This window comes from Hyaena hyaena, unplaced genomic scaffold (genome assembly GCF_003009895.1).
Source record: "Hyaena hyaena isolate Hyena2069 unplaced genomic scaffold, ASM300989v1 scaffold_34, whole genome shotgun sequence".
Taxonomy (NCBI): Eukaryota; Metazoa; Chordata; class Mammalia; order Carnivora; family Hyaenidae; genus Hyaena; species Hyaena hyaena.
The window spans coordinates 2156143-2174433 of record NW_024080665.1 but is presented as its reverse complement, the minus strand read 5'-3'; the positions used below and the strand labels follow the sequence as shown (position 1 = coordinate 2174433).

Genomic DNA, 18291 nt, shown 5'->3' with positions numbered 1-18291 from the left:
CTCTCCCTACCCCTCCTCTGCTCATGCTCTCTCTCAAAAATAAATAAACATTAAAAATTTAAGAAGTAAAACAATTAAGTCTTTAAAAAAAAAGGGGGGGGCTCCCCTCTACCTACAGAAGAGCCTGGCATATAACACCCTTTATAATCTAATCCCAATCTATACCTCTCTCTGCAACACATTTGCTTCCACATCCTCCTCTAAACTACTTCAACTCCAGCCTCACTTAATTCTCTGCCATTCCTTTTTATACTTTATCTTTTTATTCAAGCTGATCACTCTGCTAGAATACTTTTCCTCATCTTTCCCACCTCAGCTTTTGTTCAATCCACCTCTTAGATTATGGTTTGTTGATATAGTTGCTTTAACCATTAGATGATGAGTCCCTCCCAGGCAAGGAGAGTGCCTAACAAGCAGTAATAGTAACAACAATAGAAACCAACAACTAACATTTCTGAGGCACTTTCTATGTACCAAGTACCTTTTAAGCAAATTTATGACTCATTTAATCCTTTCAGCAACTTTACAAAGGTAGGTGCTATTATGCCCATTTGATCTGAGCCTTCCTGAGGCATAGGGAGATCAACTAACTTCCAGACTGCCCAGCTAAGACATTGAAGGGCCAGGATTTGAACCCAAGCAGTCAGTCTAGTTCTAGAACCCATCTTCTTCACCACTGTGGTATACATAGCAGAAACTCAAAAACAAAAAAAACAAACAAAAAAAAAAAAAACCAACAACTGTTGAACAAAGGACAGCATAGAACAGAGTTGAACACAAAGTTTGTGGAATGAAAATTCCACAAAGGGACCAAAGTAAAGCAATTGGCAACTGAGAAAAAGGAGGCACACAGAGGTTTAAAATGTTCAGAGATACAAATAATCTAATCTCTCTCCAATCTTCTCTTGTAAAAGTTACGAACCAAAGCCAAAGTGCTTTTCCCAAAGTTACTGTAGTTACTCCCTGAACCAGTTTTACAAGTCTTCCTACTACACCATATTAAAGGAATGATTATTTGTTCTTAAGAAATTGTAAAACTGGAGGTGGGAGGGGGTGAATTGGGTGAAAGATGTCAAAAGGTCAAAAGGTACAGATTTCCAGTTATAAAATAAATAAGTCACGGGGATGTAATGTGACTATAGTTAATAATACTGTATTGAATATTTGAAAGTTGCTATGAGGGTAAATCTTAAAAGTCCTCATCACAAGGAAAAGAATTTGTTTGTAACTATTATGGGGACTGGGGCGCCTGGCTGACTTAGTCAGTAGAGCACGCGACTCTTGATCTTGGGGTCACGAGTTCGAGCCCCACATTGGACATGGAGTTAAGAAAGAAAGAAAAAGAGAGGGAGAGAGAAGAAAAAGGAAAGAAGGAAGGACTATGTATGGTGATAGATGTTAACTAGACTTATTGTGCAGATCATTTCACGAACTATACAAACATCAAATCATTTTGTTGTATACCTGAAACTAATATAATATGCCAATTATACCTCACCTTAAAATGATAATAATAATAATATCTAACACCAGACATCGTGAAATCACTAAAAATAAAAATGAAATGCAAATTAATAGAAAAAAGGAAAATAATGTAAAATCACCATCAAATATATTCTGGCATTCCAACAGTAAGAGAAGGTGAAGAAAGATGTACACCAGTCTAATGCAGTATTTGGTACACAGCAGAAATTTAATATCAATTAATTAATTTTTTTAATTTTAAGAGGCTTTATATTTACTTCTAAGTATCTATTTAATTTTTATTTTTTATATAACTGATCTAAAATACACTGCATATTTTGCTACCTCACTAGAGAGGGTATTACTAGGGGTGCCTGGGTGGCTCAGTTGGTTAAGTATCTGACTTTGGATCAGGTTATGATCTGACAGTTCATGAGTTTGTTGGGCTCTGTGCTGACAGCTCAGAGCCTGGAGCCTGCCTCAAATTCTCCCCCTCTCTCTGCCCATCCCCTGCTTGTGTTCTCTCTCTCAAAAATTAATAAAACATTTTTTAAATAATAAAAAATAGGATATTGCTATATGTAGCCTTTTCTTGAACATATAATATTCATGAGCAATAATTTTTAGTAATTTTCAGATAGTTTTAAAATAGCCAACTGCAAACAATATCAAAAATGCAACTAAGGTGCAATTAAGAAATTCTTCAATTCTAGTGTCCTCATCTAATATGCAGACTGATGCCTCTGATAGAAATATATGGATATAAAAAGTAAACTAGTCACTCCAGAGCACCTGAACAACCGTTTATATGAAACACCTTCCAAGTAGAATAAACTCCATTAAGTCAACTCATGAAAACAAGCCTGAAATACCTACTATAAATTACATCTATAATGGGACCAACTCTCTCCTATAATGGGTACAGTCCTATAAAATATCCTAGACCTGGAGTGGTGCCTAGGTGGCTCAGGCGGTTAAGCGTCCTACTCGATTGCAGCTCAGGTCATGACCACACTGACGGTGCAGAGACCGCTTGGGCTCCTCTCTCTCTCCCTCCCTTTCTCTGCCTCTCTCTCTCACTGTCTCTCTCAAAATAAAAACTAATAAATACAATAAAATATCCTAGACCTGTAATGAGCACCCGCAATCTACCTTCCTATCTTGCTTTGTGACCTATTTTCAAAATGAAAAATTAGAAAATCTTCTTCATATTGCTGCTTCCCATATAGAGATATTAACATTTTAGTGGATGAAAGTAGTACCCCCTAATGAGATTATTCTATTCATTAAGGTAGACAATCGAGGTCAAAAAAGTTTTTTGGGGGACGCCCGGGTGGCTCAGCCAGTTAAGCGTCTGACTTCGGCTCAGGTCATGATCTCACAGTTCGTGAGTTCGAGCCCCAGGTCAGGCTCTGTGCTGACAACTAAGAGCCTGGAGCCTGCTTCAGATTCTGTGTCTGCCTCTCTCTTTGCCCCTCCCCTACTCATGCTCTATCTCTGTCTCTCAAAAATAAAGGTTAAAAATTTTTTTTCTTTTAAGTTTTTTTAAAGAGTTGCCTGGGTGACTCAGTTAAAAGTCTGACTTCGGCTCAGGTCATGATTTGTGAGTTTGAGCCCCACACTGGAGCTCTCCGCGCAGAGCCCACTTCAGATCCTCTGTCCCCGTCTCTCTGCCCCTCCTCTGTGCTCTCTCTCTCTCTCACTCTTGCTCTTGCCCCTGCTCTCAGAAATTAAAAAAAAAAAGGTTTTCATGATTTTAAATAAAGTTATTTTCATGTTGCATTTTTTTAAGTTTAGTTTTCCTGTATTCTGATAAAAAAAAAATGACTGGAATTGTGACAGGAAATAATTCATATCCTCTGAAAGACATAAGTATGTTGGAGGAAACAAGACCTACAGTTTCTAATCACATGTCTAACATAATTCAAAGAGGATACTTTATAAAATATCTGTTGAATAAATGACGCAGTTTAGTTTCTTCTTTTAATAGAAGTTAACATGACATATGACTTACTTATAGTTCAGAGTAAAATCCTTAGGAAAAAAAAAAGTATAATCATGGTAAAAAACACCAAGTTTTTCCTGAAAAAAAAAAAATCCTAAAAGTCTGATTTCTACTTTTACTTATTTGTATCTTCCCTTTTTTCTTACCCTGGAGTCTACTGACGAAAGCTAAAAGTAACTCCCAGTTTCAGCTTCCTGGTTTTCCTCATTATTCTCAAAAAAAAAAAAAAAAAAATCAGAGTACTTCTTTCAAGACATTCTAAAAACCATGGTGGGGAAAAAATGTCAGATATTTCAATGGATCAACAAACAAACTGAGACGCTTAAGTGCTAGGTTCTAATGTTAAGCTCTAGCATTATCTGGCTTAGCCTTTAACCAACAAACGCACTTGACTAGAGTTTTCATAACATTTCTAGTAAATGAGGTCTACGGCAATCAGCGTCAAATATTACACAGAATGAAATGCCTGACATCAAAGAACCCACAATCACCAGATGTTCCTGTTTCAGAAATTTAAAGTGGTAAAGAATCAAGAATTCTTAAGTGGACTATTCAAAAAAGGATAGGCATTTAAAAAAAAAAAGATAGGCATGGTAAGTGCCCAAAGACAAAACAGGAAGACTGATCCCTTAAAATACAGAGGGATATTCCAAAGTTTCATTCTAATACATACCATAAAAGGAGAGTGGGGGTGGAGTCTGAGTATTCTATCTGTAAAGAGAAGTTTAAAATACAGCCTTCCTTCCATTTCTAGTCTAGCCTAAAATCCCCAGAGATGTGGAGATGATGTGTTGAAGCACAGAGATAAGTTTAAGAAACAAATTTTCAAACACCCAGCCAAGCACAATAGAACTACTCTCAATGCCCAGGTCAGGTATCTGTCACTAAAAGAAACAACAGGGCACTCAGTTCACATTTGTTAAGCTAATCGTTTTTACTGACTCCTTGAGGAAGGGAATAAAACAGATGGACCACGTGTACGGCCAGGGGAATAGTTTCACCTCTGAGAGCTTTAGATTTTGCATTTGTAAAATTCTATGATTCAAATTCAAGCTTCCATCTTAAAGTAAGATGGAAAACAAGATATAATAGTAAACCAAGAAGGTATACTATGAATTATATTTTCTACAAATCCTAACATCAAGTTTTCCATGCTGCATGTACTCTTCTACCCGTATAATCTAACTGCTAACTGATGCAAGGAATCAGAAAAATTTAACTCTGCCTGAGACATTACTGATGTGATCAGACCTATTACAAAGCATAAAACCGAAAACGTTTCAACTCCTCTCTTAACATAGATCTGTCTTTAATTTTTTCTAAAATACCCTTAGTTTGTTGCTGCATTCATTCAAGTGCATTAAAAATGACAAATGGGGCACCTGGGGGGCTCAGTCAGTTAAGCTTCCAACTTCAGCTCAGGTCATGATCTCACTGTTTGTCAGTTTGAGGCCCTCATCAGGATCTGTGCTGACAGCTCAGAGCTCCAGAGCCTGCTTAGGATTCTGTCTCCCTCTCTCTCTGCCCCTTCCCACTTGCTCTCTCTCTCTCTCAAAAAATAAATAATTTTTTTAAATGACAAATATTCCTTTTCCCCCGTAGTAGTAGTAATTCTAACAGGTAAAAACACAGAGATATCAAAAGTATACATTTTGAAACTATGAAAACCTAATTTGTTTTCTCATTTCACTATACACTTCAGGCCCAACTTATAAGTTTCAATTCTGCTCTTGCTCTATTTCTAGTCAGTTTCACTTTCTGAATTTTCTGCCACAAAGTTGAGAGTTGTGATTCTGTGGAGAATTTTTAAAGTAAACACTAAATAAGAACACAGCTCTTCCTTTCAAAGGGGAACTAAATATTTTCACAGGAAAAACAAAGAAACAAATAAAACATCTTAATTAAATTCCTAATGGTATTGTGTCCTATAAAAATGATTTTTAGACTGATTTTTTTCAAGTTTCTAAACCTTCCTCATACAGTTTTGTTTACAAGAGCCAAAGCAGTTCAAAACTGCCATCATTCTATTTTATAGATATTACACGTTTTAAATTTAAGTCACAAATAAGGGCCTCAATAAACATTTGTGTAAGGAACGAACGTACATAGCACAGTACTGTGCTGCATGAGGCATACGTTTGCAATAAGATACAACTTTCTCTCTCCCTTTCATGGCCTTACCAACAAAACAGGTTTCTTTGAAAGTACAATAAAAAGATAATTAAATTAAATTAGCAAAAGTAAGCTATCTAATAAACATATAAGGGAGAAATATATATCATCTACAACTAAATTACGCTTTATAGAGCTTTAAGGTGCTTCTACCATTTTTTTCTCATATGTGCTTCAATCCCATTTCCTTATTCTCTTTAGGCTATAAAGTTCTTTAAAAGAAAGATTCATATAAAAATAAAATTTAAAAATGAAAATATACAGGGATGCCTGGGTGGCTCAGTTGGTTAAGCATCCAACTTTGGCTTAGGTAATGATCTCACAGTTCATGGGTTTGAGCCCCACATCAGGCCCTGAGCTGCCAGAGCCTCCTTCAGATTCTGTGTCTCCCTCTCTCTCAGCCCCTCCCCCTACTCACGTTCTGTCTCTGTCTCTCAAAAATAAATAAAAACATTTTAAAACATTTTTAATAAAAATACACAGACAGCTCCTACTATGTAGTCAGTAGTGTTTGGCTCAGGTGCTGTGGGAAATATAAACTACGAAGCATCATGGTCCTGAACCTTGAGTTAACGTAATACTTTTGACGTTAGCCAGCACTCTGCAAAGAGTAGGTGCCTATGGCAACTGGGAATCAAAGACCTTGACTGCAGTGCCTGTGCTGACACTGTATAACTTTGAGAAAGTTACCCAGACCTTTGGTTCCTCATCTGTAAAAGAAGTGGTTACTGATACAAATCTCCCATGCAGAAGAATTCCAAATGATTTATGTAAATATTCTGCCCTTAAGAAGAGGGAATAGGAATCCCGGCTCCTCAAATGTGGGCTGTGCATAGTGACTTTCTTCCAAAGAGGACAGTATGGAGAGTGAGTGGAAAAGAGCAACCTTACAGCAGAGAAACCAGACAAACTACCTTAGTGGGTGATGATGAAGGTTAACATCAATAGTGATAAGTCATGTTAACAGTATAGACACCTGATATGGACAGATAAAAATGGCACTTTACCCCCTTGGCCTTCCTCCCAAAACCCATAACCCCCAGTCTAATCATGAGGGGGAAAAAAACAAAAACAAAAACAAAAAAACATGAGACTATTTCCAATACAAGGGCAGCCTACAAACTACCTTATCAGTACTCAAAGCTGTCTCAGTAATCAAAAAGAAGGAAAGCCAGAGGAACTGTCACAGCCCAGAGACTAAGGAGACAGGACAACTAAATATAATGTGGTATTCAGGATGATATCCTGGCACTGAAAAAGGTCATTAGGTAAATAACCAAAGATCCATTAACAGATGAATAGACAAACAAAATGCACAGGCTTTCTGCTGACTCAGTCAGTTGTAAGTTCAATCCCCAAGCTTGGATGTACAATTTACTTAATTAAAAAGAAAAAAAAAAAAAGCAGTATATACATATAATGGAGTATCATTTAGACTTATACAGGAATGAAATTCTGATACATGCTACAACATAGATGAACACTGAAAACATTATGTTGAAAATAAGCCATACATAAAAGATCAAATACTGTATTATTCCACTTATATGAAGTACCTAGAATGAACAAATTCATAGAAACAGTAGAACAAAGTTCACCAGGGGCTGGAGGAAGGGGAAAATGGGGAATTATTGTTTAATGGTAAAGGATCTGTTTGGGATGATGAAAATGTCTGGAAATAGATAGTGGTGATGACTGCACAAACAATCATAACTGCCTTTGAGTGATACACTTAAAAATTATTAAAATGGCAAATTTTATGTTATGTATATTTTACCCCAAGTTTTTAGGGAATGCTGAATAAACTGTGGACTTTCATTAATAATAACATATCAATACTGGCTCATTAATTGTAACAAATGTATCATACAATTGGAAGATATTAAGAATAGGGGAAAATAGGTGTAGAGTATATAGTTTCTGCACTATCTTTTCATCTCAATTTTTCTGTAAATCTAAAATGGTTCTGAAAAATAATATCTACTTTAAAAAATTCAGGGGACATAAATGTTAATGTTATAATGGTATAACATTATATAACTCTATATAGTGCACCTCTTCCAAACACAGAAGAAAAATGCATGCTCTTCAACTCAGTGGAAAATTTGAGCAAGCGATCAGAAAAAGTAATGCCAAGGACATAAATAAACCTGCAATTCACAAAAAAATTACAATGCTACATAAGCCTATGCAAAGATGAAATTCATAAGGTTGTATAAGGATAAATGAGATCATGCACTTAGCATAGTGTTTTGTATACATTAAATGAAGCTATTAAAATATAACTAATTCTTAAACAAATACAAATTTAAATAACAAAAATATATACATATGTAAGTTATATATTCATATATGTATAAGTTATATGATTATATTCTATATATATTATACACATATATAAAATCTGTATACATAAGATCATATTGGAAAATACTGAGAAAACTTCTGATGCCCAAAGTTGACAAAATACGATGGAGAGACAAATCCTATCATAATCTGGTGATAGCAGTGTAGTGGACCTGACCTTTCAGGGAAACCCTTTGCTAGTATCTTCTAAAATTAATAAAAATTTTAAAGAATAAAAATAAAGTTAACAAAAATGTACATATAATAAAAGTATTAATTTACATATTTTACATGAAATATAAATCTATATATTTATACCAATCTAAATACACACACACACACACACATATATCCTTTGAGTGAGTGATTTCACTGCTTAAAATTCATTCTAAAGAAATATTAGGATGTACTGTTGTACAAGTGTACAAAGATATCTATACATCTATTCACTGCAACAATGTTAGAGATAAAACTAGAAATCGTACAAAAGGTTACCAACAAGCAGTTAGTTAAACAAACATAACTGAACATTATTATGCAAAATGTGGTAGATGTGTATATACTGACATGGGTAATTGTCTAAAACAAATAATAAACTGTAAATTTTTTAAAAAATTTTAAAAGAAGGGAATAAACCAGTTTAGGGCTATTTAATCTGGGGTCTTCCATATACATATGTTTCAAGAAAACCAAAACTGCATGCTAAATTGTGTTTACATATGTAAGTGCATTTTCTAAGAGAAGTGTCTACAGCTTTTACCAAATTCTTAAGGGGATATGTGGCCCCCTGGAAGGGTCACTAAACAATCACTAAAAAAAGCGCACATTTCTGAGTATCTAAGGAATGTAGTTTAGGTTATACTCAAGTAAGAAAGACTTTGGGGAGGAAAGAAGTGCTCTCAATTAAACTTTTAAGGACATATTAAATGCCTCTACCACAAAACACACAAAATTTTATTTCAAAACTCTTAAGTCTAAGGGTGTGAAGGAAGTTATTCTTCAGATGAGCTTATATTCACTGATTACAAACCTCAACCAAAAATTAAAGATCAAAAACGGTCTTCAAAATGTGTGACTAGTTCATGCTTAAATTACAATTAAAGTAAAATAATTCAGAAGCAAAAGGAGGCAAAGATTAAGTAGTAGTCCCATTTGTCACAGTCAGGTTGACAATTATGGACTAGTTATTCATACAAACAAAGATCTGGGAGTTATGTAGCCTTACCTAAACTTTTTTTTTTTTTTTTTTTTAGGACAAGTGGATTAAAATAAGACAAGAATCATTGGGCTGAGCACTGGGTGTTATATGAAAATCAACTTGACAAATTATATTAAAATCTTTTTTAATTTTTAAAAAGAAATAAAAGGAATAGAACTCAAAAAAATAAGACAAAAATAAGTTAGGTCTTATCCATAGTTTTGTGGGCTTTCTTTGAGCAAAATAAGTAAGTCTTTTCCTGAAGGCAGATTGAGAAGGGGATTCCCATACCTTTAAAACTAGTAAAGTAAATTAACATTTCAAACATTACAGCTATGAGAATCAATGGGACTTAACGAAAACTGGAATAAATGAGTGTAAAACTGCAGGGATACTCTCTATCCTGAAATGAAAATATACTCAGAACTGTGGTTCTCAACCAGGAATCATTTTGCCCTCTGAAGGGACATCTGGCAGCCACTAAAGACATTTCTGACTCTCAGGACTGGAAGGTGCTCCTAGTGCTATGGACGTGGATCAACATCTCACAGACTCACCTACGGACTCAAAATTGCCAACAAGGCCAAGAAGTGGCCTGGGGGGACCACTGAATCTGTGCTTTGAGACAATCAGCTTTACAAAAGAAATCCTAAAACAGAGTTTGCTTATTTGTTTCAAAAGACTGACACCTTACCAAATATCATGGGATCTATTAAAATGACACAATTTTCAAAATGTTATTTAAAAGAAAGTTATCAATTCAATTCCCAGTCTATCTAACCTTTTTAAATTTTGCAAAAGCCGTACGGAACAAAAAAATGAAAGACAATGAATTAATGCTAAAAGAAAAAAGTTTTCTACACACACATATCCTATGATGCCCACAAATAATACTGAGCAAAAGAAACCAGACACAAAAGACCACATTCTGCATGATACTGTTCATACACGGGTCAAGAGCAGGCAAAAACTGATCTCTTGTTAGAAATCAGAATAGTAGTTCCTTTGGAGAGAAAGAAAAGGTAGAGATGGAAGACAGCATAAGGCGGACTTCTGGAATGCTAATAATTTTCTGTTTCTTAATCTGGGTGATCGTTATATAACTGTGTTCACTTTGTGACAATTCATCAAGCTGTATACTAATCAGAGCAGTTTATACAGTCAACACTTTTACAAAAATGTTTACTCGTACCCTAAAAACCTGAGCACTTTGACCCACACAAACCTAAATGAACAATTGCAACTGCAAAAGTAAAAGTTTTTTGGTTAAACAGGCTACCTTCCAAGAATTCAAGAAGGAAGGATGACACCCCCAGAAAGCTGTAAATACCATACTCAGAGCTCATACAGCATTCAGCTCAACACTTAAGCCACTATGTATCCCTCGGCACAAATCCAAAAATTTGACAAAGGCTTACAAATGCAGTTAAATTTATTCCATGGACAGTTTGGATTATTTCCCCCAATTTAAATGGTGAACTGTTATCGGACAACATGCTCTATGAATCAAATGATGCTTTCTCTTTTCTAATCCCACATTTCCCCAATTTAGTTTAACTCCCCCAAACCAAATCCCCCTTGGCTCTCAACTACTTAGGACTTCTCCAGGCTGCCTCCAACAGTGTCCACCATCGCATCTCTCAGAATCCATCCTCACCATCCACCTCCCCACACGCATGAAAATTCACATTAACGCTCATTCCTAAGGCTAGTCCTCTCCTACCAGACTTCCAATCTTCCCCAGGACCTCATAAATAGAATCCAAACCTCACCACCCTCAACCCCCTAATATTCTCCACCAACTCGCTTCCCAACAGCACCGCAAAACTAGGGCACATGCTAACCCCATCTTTTAAATCCTCTCCTACCACATGAAAAGTCCTGCATCTGCCCACAATTCAGCTCGGTGGCCACTGTAGCTAAGATCTCCAGGGCAGCTCTCGGCTTTAGTACCCCCTCTCCTTTTCCTGTATTCAAATCCATCCCATTTCCCCTCCACCCCCTGCCCCAAACTCTGCTCTCTTCTTTCAGAATCTTTCCTAAGTACCGGGGCAGGGGTAGCTGAATGAAGGGTGAAGGAACGTGCTCCGTCCTGGGTGAAAGCACTTGCTCCAGTCTCAAGCCCACGGCCATGTGCACGGGCTACATACAGGGTCCCACGCTGGACTGGGAAACCCAGTCTCAACACTTCCTGACTGCAAGGCCTTGGACGCGGAGTTTTACATCTCTGAGCCTCGGTTTGCTGAACTAGGAAATGGGAAATCATAAAAATAGCTATCTGAAAGAACTGCCAGGATGCAATGAACTACTGGCCATTGACCACTCTGCACAAATCCTACGTGGTAAAGTCTCAGGAACTGACAGTTTTTTCTTAGGTCCTCTTCATGGAAACAGGATACAAGAGAGGAGGTGAAAGGTACTGTTCTGGCAAGGGAGAGGTGGAGGGAAGAAGTACCACACAGACATATGGCTGATACAAAAAAAACCTGTCAGATCCCTAAGTACTGTGTTCTCTCTTCATTATCCCCTTACACCGTGGACCCGAGAAGCCCTCAAAGCCCCTGCTAAAGGATGGGGTAAGACACAAATACATACATCAAATCGTCCTGCCACGGGGAGTCATTTGAGGAAATGAAGGAGCAGAGTGCCTCCTAAATTGCTAAAGTGCGATCCTTGGGGTCTGAGAATTAGGAAGGAAACCCCAAAGCCGCAAAGGATTTCACTTGGGAAGCTGAGGGGAGTTACTTCATAACAAGGCGATGAAAAGTAAACGCTAGAAACCATAAAGATTCCTCAACTTCTCCCGGAGGGAAGAGTACCACCGGCTTCTCCGCAAGTGGGTTGCGAAAGGAAAGGCGCCTTCCCTGTCTCTCAGGTGACTCCCGGGCTTCCCCGGGTCCCTTCCCAGGAGGAATGAGGAGGAGGGTCCGCGCAAGGGAATCCCCAACACCCCAGCTGGGGAGAGGCGGACTCAGGCCGGGGTCCCCAGGGACTTCCACTGGGTCTCTTCCCGTCTTTTTGCAGCCGATCTCCAGTAACGGGACCCCTCCGGGGGACTCGGGGATCTCCCAGAGCATCGGACATCGCTGGCTCCCACCCCTCACAATCCTGAAGTCGTCGGTGCCCCGAGTTCTCCCCGGGCACTTCCCCGGGTCTCCCGGCTGGCACAGGGTCCGCCCGCCGCCCACGGGCTCTCCTCCCAGGCCTCCAGCCGCCCCACCCCCTACTGAGCGCCGCGAGCCCGCGGGCTTACCTGCTGAGAGGGCAGCTCCACATGCAGGGCCCGCGCGGCAGAACCGGGTGGCAACGCGGCGGCCGGGCCCGGGGGCGGCTGGGGCACCGGGCCCCCGACCGACGCTGAGGCGCTCATCCTGACCCAGGGGCCGCCGGGCGGCGGGGCCCGCGCTCTTCAGGCATCCGCCACCACAGCGTAGCCACGACCCGCCGAGCCCCTGCAGCCCAGAAACCCGCCACTCGAGAGGCAGGATTGCTCTATCCCACCTCCGGCCGCCGCGGCCGCTGGCTAAGGAAGAGCCATATTACCGCAGTGCAACCCCCACCACCCCGCCGATACCTGGCTTGCTCATTGGTTCCGCTGCCCCGGGGGCGGGACCAAACGGCGGAGGAGAGATGTGCTATTGGGTAGAAGGTCTGTCTATCGACGGCCGGAATGGGCTCGGGGCGGAGGGACCCGGGGATGGCCTAAATTGCGTCTGTCAAGCCGGGGTGAAACCTGGGGCGTTGCTTCTTTTTTCCCCAGTCTAATTGGTTCTTTCACTACCATGGGGCGGGGTCTCCTGGTAGTACCGCAAGGGCCATTGCTCTAGGTCGGTGTCAGTTGTCAGTAAAGGGAGAGAGGGGCGGGGTCTGATTCGGTAGAGCGCGCCTGGGTTCGTTGTCACGTGCAGGAGGCAGGAGAGTCACCTGATAAGTGAGAGTCAGTCCTCGGAGCCACTTCCGCCCGAACCTAGTTGCCATGGTAACCGGCCTCCCTTTGGACGGCGGGGACGTTTGGCGCCAGCTGGGTCGCGAAGGCTGGGCTACTGTTGCAAGTTCTTTGAACAGCCTTTTTAATGTGGGGCTCGCAGGAACATGCGAGTATTGAAAAAGAATATTTTCTCGTTCGGCAGGCCACCAGGCAAGATGCCCTGAGACCAGAAACTTGTTGAGCAGTCCCTGCTCTTCCGTGACCAACTCCGACCCACAAGTCCACTTCTCCCTTCGCATTCCACTAACTAGTACGCTGACTACAGGGTGTGCCAGACACCCAGGACGCTGTTTCACCTCCACCAATGTGTTACTTACCCTATCCCTAGAAAGCGTGTGCTACTTTTCTCCGCTCAGTGCTTACTTGCCCATCAAATCTCAACCGCGGGTGGAGTTCCTTCTTCCAAAAGTTTCCCCTATCTACTCTGGGACCCCGAGTTAGGAATATTGCCTCTACCACATTTCTAACTATTCTATCGCCTTCTCTTTTAATAAGTGCGTAACACACACTCACATTGAATTCCTCATACAAAAGGACCTTGTCATTCATCTGCGGATTTCCGGTGCTTGGTGGATAATCGGGATATGTTTGTTTAATTTTTTACGTTTATTTTTGAGAGAGAGAGAGCGCGTGAGCGAGGGAGGGGCACACACAATCCGGAGCAGCCTTCGCCTTGTCAGCACAGAGCCAAGGGGTGACTCGAACTCACCAATCCTGAGATCATGACCTGAGCAGCTACTCAGGTGCCCCAGTATATTTTTGTTTTTTAGTGAAAACCCAGTCTTCCATGAAGACCTTCTTGAGCATAATGATAGCATCTATAGCGATTGCTTCTATAATAAATAGCATTGAGTCATTCTGCAGGGTATCAATCTGCCTTTTCCCCCTAGACTATGAATTTCTCCACCACCTGGACTGACAGCTGAAAGAACACAGTGTTTTAGAATCAGACACAACAGGATTCAGGCACTTTTGCAATCTTGGCTCTGCCACTTTCCAGCTATGTGTTCCTGGGCAAGCCAGTTCCTCTCAGCTTTAGTTTTCCCATCTGTAAAATAATAAGGTTGCTGTAGGGATTAAGTAAATCAACATATGCAAAATGCCAGAGAAGCGCTCACATACAATAAGTGCACTAAAACTAGTTTAATAAAAGGTAAGCATGCTATCTTTCCAGGGTGTTCAGAAGCCTGAACACACTTTGTCTCTGCCCCCCAGAGCTGGTGAACATGGGTGTCACACTGTCTCCTGTTCTGAAACATCCAGTGGGTCCTCATGGGTGTGTGGTCAGGTGTTTGTGGAGAACGGATTAGTTAGGAAATCCCAAATCTCATCTGGTTCAACTCACGGCATGCCAAGATCTGTTAGAATTTCACACAAAACGCTTCCGTTTCCAAGCTGTGTTAGTTTCCTTAGGTTTCTGTGTCAAATTACCACAAACTAAGTAGCTTACAACAACATCAACAGAAATTTATTCTTTCACAGTTCCAGAGGCCAGTAGCCCCAAATGAAGGTGTCAGCTGGGCCTCACTCTCTTAGAAGGCTCTAAGGGAGAATCTGTCCTTGACCCTTTCATCTTCTGGTGGCTCCAGATATTCCTTGGCTTGGAGCTGCATAATTCCAACCTCTGCCTCCATCTTCTCATGGTCTTTTCTTCTTCTTGCATATTCTTTTCTTTTTCTTACAAGGACCCTTGTCTTTCGATTTAGGGCCCACGCAGATAATCCAGATCTCATTTTGAGATCCTTAATACAAAGACCTTTTTTCCAAATAAGACGATATTCACAGGTTCCAGCATGAGTATGGACTCATTTTCGTGGGAGAGGGAGAGACGCATCATTCAACCCATTGCACAAGGGTAAGAATATGGGCCTATAGAAGGTCTTCTGGGTGGCTCAGTTGGCTAAGTGTCCGGCTTTCGGCTCAGGTCATGATCTTGTGGTTCATGAGTTCAAGTCTCATGTCAGGCGCCGTGCTGACAGCTCAGACATGGAGCCTTCTTCTGCTCCTGTGTCTCTCTCTCTCCCTCTGCCCACCCCCCCAAAGTAAACATTAAAAAAAATTTTTTTAAGAAAATGGGCCTATAGAAATAGAACACAATCACTTCTTTCTCCTTCGAAGGTCAGCTTTGAATATTCGCTAACTTTATTACTTGATTCATTCAACAAATGTTCATTGAGGGCTTCTCTGTGTCAAGCCCTTTGCCAGGTGCTGGGAAATCAGACTGAGACTCAACCCCAGAGGAGCTGCCCTCTTTATAGGGAAGTCCAATAAGTAAACAAAGAGTGACAAGCCAGTTGCTCAGTCTGAATGAAGTTCAGGAGCTGTGGAAGCCAGAGAAGAGGGTCAGATTTCAGTCACAATAGAGATGACATTTAAACTGGGTATTGAAGAGGGCACCTGGGTAGCTTAGTCAGGTAAGTGTCCGACTCTTGATTTGGGCTTGGGTCATGATCTCGAGGTTTGTGGGATGGAGCCCCACATCAGGCTCTGTGCTGACAGCATGGAGCCTGCTTGGGGATCTCTCTCCCTCTCTCTGCCCCTCCTCCGCTTGTGCGTGCCCTCTCTCAAAAATAAATATATAAATGTCTTTAAAAATTGTTTAAAAAATAATAAAATAAACTGGGTATTGAAGAATGAATAGGAGTTCGCCAGGTAGAAAGGGAGAAAAGGATATTCCAGCAGAGAGAGCAGGATCCATTCTTTCTACAAGCTTTTAAGGAGATTCAACTCTGTACCAGGCCAATCTCTGGGCACTGGAAATACATACCTCAAGTAAACATCCCTTCTCAGACCTTTCCATTCACATGCCACTAACACCAGGAGAGCTGGAATGCTCACCGCAGGGACAGGACAAATACCTAAAATACCTGCATAATATTCAAGGTAATGAATGTTACATGTTAGATCCTTTTCCATAACATGGCTATATTTGTTTAAACATAAAAATATTTCTAGGGCACCTGGGTGGCCCACTCTGTTAAATGTCCAACTCTTAATCTCAGCTCAGGTCATGATCTCACTGTTCTGACTTCGAACCCTGCACCAGGCTCTGTCCTGACAGCATAGAGCCTGCGTGGGATTCTCTCTCTCCTTCTCTCTCTGCCCCTCCCCTGCTGGCTCTCTCTTTCAAAACAAGTAAATAAAAATATATATATTTCTAGTCACTTAGAATTAAATTACTATAATATTTATACAGTGTTATACGTCCTGTAGAGAAACATGTATTCAAGTTTAAGGAACGTGGATTCTAAGGTAGGCAAATACAACATACATGCAATGATAGAAGAAAGATCAAGGTCAAGTGGTAATAGAATGACTGACTCTACAGGAGCTGGTGGGCAAAGTCAAATGCAGGCTTGACAAAAGTCTTAAAAAATGATTGGGAGTTTGATAGATGAACAACAGGGGGTTAGATCTGTTTGGTTCAGGGATGATTGGTGGTTTAACAGCTAACTAGTACCATGTTGGATATTGAAGCCAAACATTGTTGGCAGGACCAAAAGCTAAAGTCACCCCAGTCCACTTTACCTCTTTTTCTTCCTCTTTCCTTATTCTCTAGATCTCATGGGCATGATGCATTGGGTAAATAAGGGCAAGAAAGGCCAGGTTGGCCTTTTGATGTCTCAAATTTAATTAAATTAGATCTATCCCTTTCCTATAACAGAGTCATCTTTCTCCCATTTACTAACTCACTTAGCCAAACATCATTCAGACTTGTAGCAGGTGCCCAGCCAGGGCACTGTACTTATAGAAAGAATGCAAAGAGAATCCCTGACTGCAAGGGGGTCATAGATAATTTCAATACAAAGTGTTAAATGCAGCCATTGAGATGAGGTATAAAGTATAATGGAAGCACAAAACAAGAAGTTGCTAACTGCTGTGTGCGGTGCCAGAAGGCTTTCTAAAGAAAGTACTCTGGGCAGAAGCATGAGCGTTGCCTGAGCAAAGACACTGAGGCAGAGGACATGACATTGGCCTCCTTTAAGGTGGCTGAAATAAAGGCTGCGTGGGGGAAACAGGCAAAGAGGCCAGAAAAGGAAGATGGGGCCGCGTAAGAAGAACCTGACTGCAGGCTGAAGAACTTGGCCTTAATCTTAGGCAACGGGAAATCATTTGGAAAGATCCTCAGGCAGCCCTCAGGCAGCTTTCAAGGGATAGGATTTGAAGAGCAAGACTGTTGCAAAAATCCAGGTGAGAATTGTAAAGCAAAGAGATCATTCCCCCAAAGAGCTTGTACCCAACAAAGACGGGTCCTTGGGCAGCATTTCTCCTCCTTTCTCAACTCTTCAAGGTCACTTTTTTGAAAAAGCCTTCACAGATGTGACCTAATGGCTACTATCTCTGGGCTCCCACTATGGCTGCCTGACCTCTCTTAAGTACCGGTACCCATGTGCCTAATCATGTGCCTAATGTGTTTGTCTCACCCACTGCACTATGAACTCTTGGTTTAATTTCATTCTAAATTCCCAGCATCCTGACACAGAGGACAGGCTCCATAAGCTTCAATGCGCAAATGACTGACTGAAGGAATAAAATCTGTGAGTGAATGGATGAACGCCCGAGTAAGTGAATGTTTATTAGATGACATGGAGGCTCTGTGCCTCTCCCACTGGACACAACCCCAGAGAGAGGAAATGAGCTTGCCCAGCACACACAAAGTTGGTAGCAAACCTGAGACAAAGACTGGGGCTTCTTGCCCCAGGACCAGGGCTCCTTCCTCAGTTCCAGTGGTTCACGCACTGTCATGGATGATAAATGTGCCAATGTGGGAACCTGAGTTTGTGAATTAACAGACCAGACAAGGGGACACACAGTGGACAGAAGCACATCCAACCCACGGGGCTGAGTTAGTCTGAGCTCCCAGAGAAAGCTTTCCTTAGGAACTGTCTTCTATAGCAAGGTCTGAAGGGTGAGTAGCAGGGAACTGGACAAAGGGGGGCTAGCGAGAGCAAGAGGAACAGCCTGAAGAAGGCGCAGGGAGCACTGAAGGAACTGAAAGAAGCTCATGCAGGCGTAGGCAGGAGAGGCAGCCGGCCTGGAGGAGGAGGAGGAGGAGAAGAACAGATTTTGGAAGAAATTGATATTTCAAAAATAAAATCAAAGACCTCCTTCAGTGTC

At 41.0% G+C, this 18291-nt stretch overlaps 1 protein-coding gene across 1 annotated transcript in view; it reads right to left on the bottom strand.

Moving 5' to 3' along the window:
* UVRAG (UV radiation resistance associated) overlaps positions 1 to 12737 on the bottom strand; it is a 286651-nt gene extending 273914 nt beyond the window's left edge. Inside the window, exon 1 of the mRNA XM_039228691.1 lies at positions 12439 to 12737. Coding sequence (XP_039084622.1) covers positions 12439 to 12555 — 117 coding nt within the window. The 5' untranslated portion in view covers positions 12556 to 12737. The remainder of the gene's footprint in view (positions 1 to 12438) is intronic.
* Between the last annotated feature and the right edge of the window lie 5554 nt (positions 12738 to 18291).